Genomic DNA, 12,242 nt, shown 5'->3' with positions numbered 1-12,242 from the left:
AACAGACCAGAGAAGAAAAAAGTGTCAGACTGAGGCGGGAAGAACAGGGATGAGGAGGTTGTTCACTAGTTAAATATTTAGGATTTCTGAAGAATTTAGGAGGCCTATCTAATCCTGTAATGCCCTTGTTCATAATTCCATGTTGCCCTTTTCCTGCTGCATTTGTTCATTGGTCACGACAGAGACCACAGCATCCTGGAATGATCTGCCAGCATCTGACAAAAATGATTTTTTTATTTTTTTTTTCTGTAATTTGCACAGAGCTCGGCACCACTGCTCTGGCATTAGCCTCCAGTTAGGATGAAACTGAGTTATTACGTCAAAGCTGGCCTCAGAAACCTTCAGAGTAAATGGTCACAAATGATTTGTGCAGCTCAGAGCAGCAGGTCACAATGGAACCCCGTTGAGCTGCTTCAGAAGCAGCATCCCTCTGTCTGTCTGCCGGTGCCTCACACTTACACCCGCTCATGCCGAGCCACCGAGGAGCCTTGAGGTGGATTTTATGTATGAAAATGGAAATGATGACAAAAAATATATATCACTAAAAATACCACCACTTCAAGAAAAAAAAAAATTAAAAATCTATATACATTGCATGTACTCATTAAAGTGACTGAGCCCGTTAGAATTCTAGACAGTAGTTGAATTTAGCAGCAAATTCTCTTCTCAATAAATATAGATGTACAGTATATAAACGTCTCTTTTGGGCCAGGTTCAGGATGAACCTGGGAGCGAGTCGCACCGTGGACAAGTTTCCCAAGTAGTTTGGGGGGATGTGATGATGATATTGATGATGATGGTGATGATGCTTCACGCCAACATCCATCTTCAGTTACTGATCCATCAGCGAGGCTGTACAGCTAGGAGATCCTTCCCAAATGATATATATGTATAAAAAACACAGTCCAGGGAGTCTAAAACAGCATGCTTTGTCTTCTGCTCTTTCCGTTGCCTGAAGGGGGAAGAAAAAAAAAAAGGAGAAGCATAAATGTTGCTGTTTTTATTTAGTTCACAGCTCTTCATAGTCAGACACTTACACAACTGGCTCCATGAGCTGACCGAGTTGCTGACTGCGCCAAACTACAAAAGCTAACTCATCACCTCGTACAGTATGTTTTTCTCTAACGTCAAAATCGTCTCCCCCTTGCGTTGCTCCTCACCTGACTCGGGGTACGACGAGTTCCGGTAGCCGGGGTCTCTCTGCAGCTGCACCTCCTTCATTGTGAATATGGATATGCCTGCCAGAGATAAAGAGTCGGTCAGAGCCACAGAAAATCAAATCTTGCCAGGACAATAATGTCTTTGTTATGAGGCTGTAACTGATCCTCACTGTACACTGCAATATCCTTCAAGTTGTACCTAGCCGGCTCTGCCAAGTCTGCATTACTGCGTTGCCATTTCATTACTCACTCTCTGGCAGTGTGTGCACACGTGGCCCCAGGCTCCTGAAGTACGACTGTCTCATTGCTTCATCAGCAGAGATCCTCTTTTTCGACTCGTACTGAAAATTAAGGGCAGTGAGAGAAAATGCGTGGCTATTAAGGAACGACGACAAAACAAAGAACGGGGGGTGAGCGCTGTGAGTGCATGTGAATGAGCTGGCCAGCCTCGATGCATTTCCTTCCAAAAATACTGCTCTGACATAGCTGCAAAGTGTGTCACACTGTTTTTAACGTGGCATTAATGCCCCGACAGATACCGAGACACTCACTTTTAGGAATGACATCAGCAGGTCAATGCCGTCAGTGTCCAACCTGTGGGGAGGGAGGGGGAGAGAGAGAGAGAGAGAGGAGTGAGGAGGTCAGTAGAGGTGGGGGTGACTCACAGATGCTGGCGAGTGTAAGGAAGGAAACAGTCAACTATTCCACAGGATTTCCTTACAGGAAGCGACAGCGAGCACACACTGCTAACTAAACAAACCAATAATACTAATGTCTAATTCAGTAAAAAACTCCACACACAGCAGCAGCAGCTCTTCTCTTATACCTGGGTCTGATCAGATACAACTGCTCACTTCCATCCCCAATCATTAGAGGGCTAACAAGAGAAGGGAGGAGTGTTGAGTAACTTTAAAGGGCGTGTGACAGTCAATACTCAGACAAATACAAACATGTATAAACACTTGACATAACCAGATAAAACGCTCTATAGTGCATTATATCTGAAGTACAAAGTCCATCTGTATTCAGAAGATGAAGTGACGGTAGATCGTGGATGTTCCAGTCTCACCTGGGTGCGTGGTTAATAAGGGGCTGGGCCTTGTATTTGGGAAACTTGTAGGACTTGAACTCGTCGATGGAGGATATCCCAGGCCAGCTGTCTTCTGTGGGAGTGCCTGTGAGGGGACATTCAATCGACACTGTTAGAGTCGGGCTTTACCGTGACAGCTGGGAGGGAGGGGAGGGGGGGGCTTGTTACGCTGCCACGGGGGCAACATGCCGGGGTTAATGCGATTAAAGGCTCCTATTTAAAAACTTGAGGGCTTCCCCGTCAGCAGGGGGCAGCACTGACCTAGCAGCCTGAAGATGAGGTGCAGCTCGTCCTCCACCGTGGAGCCTGGGAACAGGGGCCTGCCGGCAGCCATCTCATAGAATATACAGCCCACACCCCTGAGAGGAGGACACACACACACACACACACACACACAGGAGGAAGAGGTCAGGAAGAGATAACAGTGAAGCTTCAACACACATCTAACTCAACAGGTCTTCTGAAGTTAAACTACCACCAACTTTTTGGATCAAACTCCCTGAAATGTGCTTGAACTGGCCGGTTTTTATCTGTCTCGTAAATGAAATGTCAAAGCAAGAGGCAGGAAGTGATTTGGGAGAGCAGCGGGACACTGAGGTTTGGCAATACCATTTATAGTCAAACTCCATGACAACGTGGGAGGTTGCCTGAGCAACATGTGACACATCAGAGTCTCACCTGTCGGCTCAGAGGAGCATCAGCTGCAGAGGAGAAGCTGCACGCATCTGTGCTCATTTCACTAATCAGTGAAGCAGCTATACACCAACAAACTATAGGGATTATGGCAATGGGCCAATTTGCCAGAATGTTGAACTATCCCTTTAATAAAACTATAAATTCAGAGCAGGAATTTACAAGGAGTATATTTGCCTCTGCAACTTCAGCGCAAGTGAGTGTGTGTATGCAGTCATATGGCCATAAAGAGAGAGTAGCCAGGAGTCTGATCAGTGTTTTCTAACAGTTGTAATCACCCGGTTGCGTGATGCCCACTCACCACATGTCTATCTGTGTGGAGTACTCGGAGGAGCCGAGCAGCACGTCGGGAGGCCGATACCAAAGTGTTACCACCTCGTTTGAGTATGTTTTAGTGGGCACAGACTTGGCCCTCGCCAGGCCTGTGGAGCAGAAACATGAGAAATTAAAACTGAATAAATATAACACACAGGTCCAAGAGGTCTGGATTGTGTTATGCAGCATTAGTAAAAATATAAATGGATACAGCCTCAGAAATGTAAAGCGGGTGTCACTCTTCATCTAAATGGACTAAATAATGAAGTGTTAACACCAGGACTGTTATTATTTTTACCAAAGTCGGCTAGTTTGAGTTCTCCTCTGTCGTTGATGAGCAGGTTTTGAGGCTTAAGGTCTCTGTGGAGAACTTTCCGTCTGTGACAGTACGCCAAGCCTCGCAGGATCTGGTAAAGGAAAATCTGGAGAGAGACGTTTCTGATGAGTAATGATGATCATATTGGTGAATTCAACACACACTCACACTGTGGTGAAAAAACATGAATGACAAGTGAGCTTCCTCCTGGAGTATTAGCTTATTCAAGAGAATTGTTTCCTTGTTTGGGGGAAACCTTTTGTAATCGTGGGAAAAGTGTACTTCTGTCTCTTTCAAGAAGCACTTCCTCTGTTCATAAATAAATATGAATACATCTAATTATTTCTCATTCTAAAAGGAGATGTAACTACTTTCTAACTTTGGTGCAAATCAACTCAAACTGATTTATGTGGAAAAGGTTAAGAAACTAAATGTAATTTCCCCCCCTCACTGTCCAGACTCCACCACCAGGGGGCAACCTAACAGTGTCTCTGGTATTGACAGCAGAGACCACTGAGTCTTGGAGGTTGATGAAGCTGTCCAGGGGCAGCCGGCCGCATGCCGACACTCACCTTGACATTCTGCATGCTCAGGATGTTCCCACAGTCGTCCATGTACTGCTTCAGGTCTTTGTCCTGGACAACAGAGAGAGAGACAGAGAGGCAACAGCAACAGTTGGTAAGCAAGCTCTAATCTGCACAGGGTTATGAATAATTATGATGTAAAATCCATTCATTTTTAGCAGAAGAAGGTGTGAGTCATGCAGACGGTGAGGGCAGAGGCTTTGTTGCTCTCACCAGGTACTCGAACACCAGTGTGAGCGACTTTTCTGTGTGGACGATGTCGTGCAGCGTCACGATGTTGGCGTGTTTCAGGTCCTTCAGTAACGACACTAGAGCAGGAAGAAGACAGAAGGGACAGATGTTAACGGTGAGGATGTGATGGCAGTCATGAAACATGAAGATTACTCTGCTCAGTTCCTTATCACAGCACTGATGATTATCTTTTTTCAAGTTAAAAGTGGTGGTTTGTGAGAAAATGTGAATCCTGATTCTCGTTTCCTCTGCTCTGAGGTGTGAGTCACTGTCTATACCTAGAAGTCACTTGAGTTCAGAATTAGACTTCATAGGATCCTTGAGATGGTGCTTTATCATTTTTTTTAACATGACATGACATTCTAAAAACTCCTGCTTTTCTGCTTTGTTTTTTATGTTGTCTGTGTGTTTTTCTGAATGATGATATTTCTTTTCTTTTTTTTTCTTTCATTTTCATTTCTCTCTTTTTGGTGACATCTTCTTATAAGCCACTTTTGTGTTTCTTTTTAACTTCACTGCCGCAAAAAAAATACATTTATTTATTATAAATAATTACATTTTACAAAACACATGATCTAAATTGACTCTGATGTCGCTGGGTTCACATTAATCAAATCAAGTGATGTAAATGTATAAAACCAAACATAATCTCAGGAAGCTTAAACCAACCTACAAGTCAGTCAGGTTCTAAAAATGAAAAATATAACATACAAATCTAAATGAAGGACTTAAAGATGGACGGGAAATATATCAAATGAAACAAATAACATGCTCCCTGAGACAGAAAGACATATTCATAACTGGAGCCCTGCCATGGTATATTATATTACAGTGAGGAACCCCTATATAGCCTACATTTAGAATCAAATCAAATCTATATCATTAATCTGATACATTTAATTCTACCGTTTCATTTTATTTTGTTTTATTTCTATTTTATCTTTCTGTTATGACAGTCTCTGTTTCCTTTGTTGTGTCATAATTGTTTTCATGTCCCTGCAGTATAAGAATGAAACTGAAATAAAAACTAAGTTAAAAGAAAAGAAAAAAGAGAGGACTTCTAATCCAATAACATCACATTCAGCTTGGTTCCTACAAAACTGCTGCTCAGTGAGCGATGTCACTGTGCCAGGTCACATGACACGGAGCAGAGTAATTACTGTACACTACAGTACAGTACAGTCTGGTAGTGCAGTGAAGAGTCAGTTCTCCATCTCTGAACACACTGCAGACTGTCAGGGATGAACACTCAACTACGGATCATGTGATGTGGACGGGGGCTGCAGCCACATTAAAGGGATAGTTCACCCAAAATTCAAATTTCAATCAATATCTACTCACCCTCATGTCAACTAAGAGCTGTGAGAAGTTTCAGAGTCCTCCGTGCCTTCTCTGAGTTACAGGGGGGTCCATGCAGCAGTATTTGTCCATATAATGGTTGTGAATGGATACCAACTTTCTTCGTCCAAAAAGACACACCAAAAAACATCCAAATACCTCCATACCGCTCGTCTGTAATGTCCCTCTTGTATTGAAGCCCCGACATGAGAAATTGTTCCGAAAAAAAATTAAATAAGTCTATATATATATATTTTATTATTTTATTGTTTTATTTCAATATTTTAGTCATTATTTATGGTCTATTTTATACATTCTATTGTTTTATTCCTTCAGTTTGAGCTTCTATACCTTTTATCTTATTTTACTGTTTTAGCCCCTCGATTTTCCAGTGTTTCCTCCTGGGGGCCTACCACACCGGGAGTTGTTTCTGGTCCACCGATGGGGGTGCTGTCCCGTGGACGGCCCTGGCCCGGATGGCTAGATAGCTCTACACTTTGGTGTGGAGCCTCCTGTCTGCCTGGGCTGGGGCGGTCCCTGTGGCGGCGCCCCTGCAGTCATGGACCATGATTCCTCTCGGTGTGCGCGGCCCCCAAAGGTAGCTTCTTCCTCACCTCAGATCTCGGTGCCCAGCCATGTCTCCTCAGCGACAGATAGTGTACAGTATGTGTGTGGGTGTGTGTATGTTTGTGTGTGTGGGTGTGTATGTCTGTGTGTGTGTGTGGGTATGTCTGTCCGTATGTCTATGTATGTGCGTGAGTGTATATGTAATTGTGTATCTGTGTGTATATTTGTGGGGGTGGGAGGTTTGGGGTTTTCACGGTGTTTTGAATTGTTTTGTTTTGTTTTGTTTTTATCCTCTGTGAGGCACTTTGTGTTACATTGTATGAAAAGTGCCATATAAATAAAGTTGATTTGATTTGATTTGATTTATATTTTAAGCTTGTTTGTAGTGGAAGCTCCCAGTGTCTCGGTTCACTGCTCTTCCTGTGTCGACCGGCGGAACAATTTCTCATGTCGGAGCTTCAATACAAGAGGGACATTACAGACGAGCAGTATGGAGGTATTTGGATGTTTTTTGGTGTGTCTTTTTGGGCGAAGAAAGTTGGTATCCATTCACAACCATTATATGGACAAATACTGCTGCACGGACCTCTCCATTCTTACAGCTCTTAGTCGACATGAGGGTGAGTAGATAATGAGTGAAATTTGAATTTTGGGTGAACTATCGCTTTAACAATGTATGCAGGCTGCATTAGAGCTGCATTAGAGCTGAACTGTGGACTTCCCTCTCTGCATGCAACGACTGCTTATGACCAAAGGACACAATCTGTCATCATATGCAGGTGGAGTGGACTGTGGGGCTCGTGCAGGTTCGGTGGTTGTGGCTCGTACCTTCTCGGATGGCTGTGCACGGCGCCCCCTCCTCGTGCTCCAGTCTGATCTCCTTCAGCGCCACCAGGTTGTCGGTCAGCTTGCTCCTCCCCTTGAAGACTGTAGCGTACGTGCCCTGCAGGACACGATGGGGAAGGAGAGGAGGTGAGGACAGGAAGCTGGACCGATGCAGAGCAAACTCCACAGTTGTGTCTGTGCACGTTATGTCAGTGAGTATGAGAACATTAGCACCTGGAAGAAAACTCAAGGTTGAACACACACACATACACACACACTCTCACGTACCTCCCCCAGTTTGTCCAGTTTGATGTAGGTCTCCAGCTTCCCGAATCCAATTTCTGACTGGAGGAGAGAAAAGGACAAACAGTGTTAATGAGGGTGGCGTCTTTATTAGCACTGACAAGCTTAAAGACGCCACGACAAATCCTTATGACGGCCTGGCAGCAACAGAGGGGGGATGTAAGGAGGTCACACACCCCGAACCAACATCACAGCTAATCTCCTGTGACAGAAGACCGTTGGCTTTTGGCTTTTACAAAGTGTTTGTTTATGGGCGAGACAAGCGAAAGCAAACTTTATTTATAGATCATGGTTAACGCAGAGCTGAAAACTCAACAAGCTTGTCTGGTATTTATTTGCAATAGATTAACTTGTTTCTGTTTCTCTGGAGGATTTGATCCTTTTCTTTGCAAAATACACTGAATATCTGGTCTTCATCTGTTCACTGCAGAAAAGAAGTGTGCTGAATCATGATGGAATGTGGGAGGGTATCAAATACATTTTCACTGTTTTCCAGGATTTTATAGATAGAAACAATTTCTCAGTTAATTAAGAAAAAAAATCTGCATATGTTGATGAAAACCATCTGCTGCAGCCATAATGTGCTTTAAAAAATATCAACGGTAGCCTATACAAAAGCATCCCTCCAAACCGTACCCTATACTCGGCTATATCATTGACTATTCACATATAGTTACCAAAAATTGTAAATTTGTGACATTTGGATTTGATTTTTAGTAACACCCTTTAGTTTTTAGGTGCAGCTTTGTTGTGGAAAAGCAAAAAATAAATACTTTCATGTTAACAACTTTCTGTCAGTGACAAAGGTGCTTTGCTGGGTAATCGAACTTTGACGTCAGTGGTGAATCAGCCAAGTAGTTTCAGGCTGAACTCTTTGTTCCAATTGAAAATAATTTCACAAATTCAGAGTGAGATACTGTTTACAAGCAAAAAAAAGTTGTACTAAAGTCTGATCATCTCAACAATTTGTGTAAAGGAAATACTCCTTTATCAAATCCATTTCAGCCCCTGAATAATATAGTTTGTGAGACACCATTTACCAAGTCTCACAATATTTGCCTTTGCACTTGTAAGTTTTAGAATATTTAATATTATTCATAAATGAGACTGGACTTCTTCATCCTGGATGTTTTCACTGAACAAACCTGGGATCAGTGTGGAACAGCACGAAGCCATTTACAGTGAGATCTAACTCATCCCGTCATTGTATGGAACATTTAAATTGATTAATTTAGGTACAGACTCTGTGCCACGTGTGTGAAACGCACCAAGCATCTCTCTCACTTTCTGTATCAGTCCTACAGCTGCTTGGTCAACCTGAGATCAGTTTTGAGTGGGTATCAAAATCCCCTGTCAACAGTTTGTAATAAGTGAGCTTTGCATCACAGGAAGTTCATCAGGAGCACCGGGACATTTCCTGGTGACCCGAGAGCTCCTTGTCCTTGCTGAAGTCCAGCAGCCGGCACACGGGCTCATTTCCCAGTGAGCCGGGGGTCATTTAGGCCCACAACTGTCTGTTTGACCAAGTAGAGCTACACGTGAAAAGCTGGAGTGAACTGACTTCTTGCATCACTTCTCATCACTGTGTGTAAGGCATCTCGAGCTACTCAGAGAAAAGAAAAAGAAGCAAAAACTACAATTTAATCAGATGCAGTGAAAGTCCTGAAGCAACCTCGAGACTGGGAGCATTAAAATCTAAAGTCAGTGGACTTTAAACTGATCCTCTGAGCAGAGAAGGTCAGATGAGCCCAGAGGTCTGGGAGTGGAACACGTATACTGTGGAGCGAGGCCATTCACTGCTTTCTAAACATCTCTGCAGGGGGCGTTTGCAAATGCAGCGGAGTGGCCGAGGCCGAGGCCCCGTGTTCATGCACACGCACATTCAAAGTCAAAACCTGGGCTAATTACTGAGGCAGCTGACAAAGTGAATGCTGAGGTGCTTGTGTAAACACATGACAACAGGCTGAGAGGATGAGAATAGACATCTCCCTCTCCTCTGTTCCTGGCTGCCTTTAAATAAAACATGGGTGTCACAGCTATCTTTATGTTATGCTGCCCCTCCCTGACGACCGATCTCTTTCTGCTTCTCTCTCTCTGATTCTCCTCCACAGTTGATTTCTGAAATCAGACTCCTCGCTCTCAGCCGTGGGCAGTGAAACTCTACATTTACATAAGTGCAGTGTTGTTGCCTCTGACACTTTCTCCTCCACTACACTTCTCTGACAGGTGTGTACAAGTTACCAGCATTAGATAACGTGAAGGCAATGTGACATCCTGTTCATCATGGGGTGACGCATATGTGTCGACTGTCACAGTTTATTCTGAGATAGCTCCCAATCTAACAACTCCGACATGAATCGGGTCCAGTTAGAAAAAATAAAGCACAGTTTTAATGTGGTGAAGATCTTTGACGTATCAGTCGGTTGTTGTGATGGATTTGTCAAAGAACCCACCAACTCTCTCAGTCGATTTTTAGAAAATACCACGTCATGTCAATATAGATCAATATCAAGAACTAGGATTACATAAACTGTGTAAGAGGATGTTAGTTTATTTTTTTACACACCTACTTAAAATCATAAAAACAATGATGGAGTTTTGCCAGTCACACCAAATGCACCAATTACATAACAGACTGACCTCAATTGTGAACGGTCCAAGTTTTCTCTACAGTTCACATAGAAATGACTGTTGGTGTGAAATTCAGTTCAATTTCCTCAGGTCCACAAGGATTTTTTGACTTTTTTTTTTTTTTTTAAGTCAAAGTAAAGTTATTAATTGACAACACAACAACTGTTCCTTTGAATCTTCACTATGATTTGAGAAGCTGCCACTTCTTCTCAGGTCACGGCGGGTCTGTTCTGTATCTGTGTGTTCCTTTTTTTGACCTCAGACTTTTGATGTCGTTTGTACAATGATGCAGCTAATGAGGATATGAACTCTTTGTTTTGTTTTTTCCTGCTGGCTCTGGTCGGAGAGCAGAGTACCGTGGCATCCCTGGAGAGTCAGTGTTTTGCTTGAGGGCACTTCAGCAGGAAGTTTGCTTGCCAGCAGAGCAGCAAGAAAACAGAAAGGTGATTTCCGTAGTTTGATTTCTTTCCAAATTACTTTCTTTCTTTTTGTCTTTTTGTCTTTTCACAGGCAACTGACAGTTTAGACTACACAGAGAGACATGAGGGAATGTAATGGATGTTAACTACTTGTCACCTGGTCACATCTTTCAACTGATTTCTTTCTTATAAGTCTTGTCATCCCTCTCACTTTTTCCATGCCCTCTATCTACAGCAGTTTCTCTCTCTCTCTCTCTCTCTCACCAGTGATGCTCTGCGGGAGCGTCGGCTCAGCGGCTGGTCGAAGGGGGGGCTGCTCAGCTGCAGTTTCTCCAGGTAACCGTCAGGTATCCGTATGTCAGCGGGCAGGGAGAGGCGTTTGTTCAGGTCCTGTGCACACATACACACAAATGGGGGAGGGAGAAAAAAAAACAAGACAAGAGAGGCAATTTAAAAACAGTGTCAACACCGTGTAAAAACTGGAGTAAACCCTCAGCAAACAGCGTAAGCTCTGGATAAATACCACTGATTGACAACTAAATGGCAGAGAGCCTGAGTAAACAAGTAGAATTTGTAAGAAGGAGCATTAGACCGTAGGCCTCACTGGTCAACAGAGAGGCCAGTGAGTGTACAGTGTGTGTGTGTGTGTGTGTGTGTGTGTGTGTGTGTGTGTGTGTGTGTGTGTGTGTGTGTGTGTGTGTGTGTGTGTGTGTGTGTCTGTGTGTATAAACACACGTGCAGCAGCATGCATCTATACAGTCTTGTGCAGCAGACTTGTGTACATAATAAAAGCAGCCTTCAAGAGTTCAGGGTAAAGTCTTTCCCAGAGCAGCAAAGTACTAAAGCATGATCCCAATGAGTTGTTATATAAAATCAAACACACACACTCACAATACGTCTGGATTCTTCCCATCATGCATTTCCTCTATTTGTTAGATTATTGTTAATCCACCCCCCCCCCCCCCCCCCCCTCTCCTTCTGTCTCTCTCTAGATGCTTAAAAAAAATCGACTTCCTCCGCTCTGAGGCAACACAGTACACTTTCAGCAACATGCAACTTTGAACTGTCCACAAATCAGCAACAAGCTCATTGACAAATGTGTAACTGAAAGTGACCGACTTGCAGTCCGCTGACCCACGACAATAACTCGTTAAGATCTGTGGTCAACTTCACTGAATGTAATGTTTTAATTACAGGTGGGGAAAATACAGTGAGACTTAATGTGAGTGTTGTTCATAATTTTTATATAATTATATTTATTTTATTGTTTTTGATTATTAAGTCATGAAAAAGGCACATTCATATATATATATATAAATATTTTTTTTTTTCCTTTAGTTTTCCTTTTCCTCAACTGATCGTCATATTTTATTTTATTATTTTTCTTGTTGGATCCACTGTGATTCAGGTCAGATTCATGAATAGTGAAAAACAAATTCTTCAATTTCCGATACATAAATAACAGCTGCTCAGCTTGATCGCAGGCTGCTATCATGTGCATCTGCGCCTGTGTTTCTGAACAGTACATCCAGTTTGCTGCTCTGCGGTGTGTGTGTGTGTGTCCAGGCCCGGGATTGGTGCTTCATCCTCAGAGCAAGTGATGCCATCCATCACCTGACCTTTGCACCCCCCCACCCTCCTCTACTTGTCCAATCAACCCGGCCTAATCTGTTACAACAGGGGCCCATCTGGACCGTATTAAAGTAATCCTTGTGATGTAATCCCAAAACAGCGCTGCTTCCTCCGCAGCGAGAGAAGGACAATCCACTA

General features: G+C 43.2%; 1 protein-coding gene across 2 annotated transcripts in view; it reads right to left on the bottom strand.

Moving 5' to 3' along the window:
- Positions 1-498: 498 nt before the first annotated feature.
- The window catches only part of LOC310987506 (cyclin-dependent kinase 17-like), a 35,352-nt gene continuing 23,608 nt past the window's right edge, over positions 499-12,242 (bottom strand). Inside the window, exons 5-18 of one of the 2 annotated variants that reach the window (XM_083973801.1) lie at positions 10,737-10,862; positions 7,408-7,464; positions 7,123-7,237; positions 4,372-4,466; positions 4,147-4,209; positions 3,557-3,680; positions 3,245-3,365; positions 2,512-2,609; positions 2,230-2,335; positions 1,987-2,037; positions 1,712-1,754; positions 1,411-1,501; positions 1,161-1,238; positions 499-952 (exon numbers count right to left, since the gene is read on the bottom strand). In XM_083973801.1, coding sequence (XP_083829927.1) covers positions 915-952; positions 1,161-1,238; positions 1,411-1,501; positions 1,712-1,754; positions 1,987-2,037; positions 2,230-2,335; positions 2,512-2,609; positions 3,245-3,365; positions 3,557-3,680; positions 4,147-4,209; positions 4,372-4,466; positions 7,123-7,237; positions 7,408-7,464; positions 10,737-10,862 — 1,206 coding nt within the window. In that variant the 3' untranslated portion in view covers positions 499-914. The remainder of the gene's footprint in view (positions 953-1,160; positions 1,239-1,410; positions 1,502-1,711; positions 1,755-1,986; positions 2,038-2,229; positions 2,336-2,511; positions 2,610-3,244; positions 3,366-3,556; positions 3,681-4,146; positions 4,210-4,371; positions 4,467-7,122; positions 7,238-7,407; positions 7,465-10,736; positions 10,863-12,242) is intronic. The other variant, XM_083973802.1, reaches the window with a different exon arrangement.

This window comes from Trachurus trachurus, assembly GCF_905171665.1.
Source record: "Trachurus trachurus genome assembly, chromosome: 6".
NCBI lineage: Eukaryota > Metazoa > Chordata > Actinopteri > Carangiformes > Carangidae > Trachurus > Trachurus trachurus.
The sequence above is the reverse complement of the archived record's forward strand: the minus strand, read 5'-3'. Positions and strand labels throughout refer to the sequence as shown.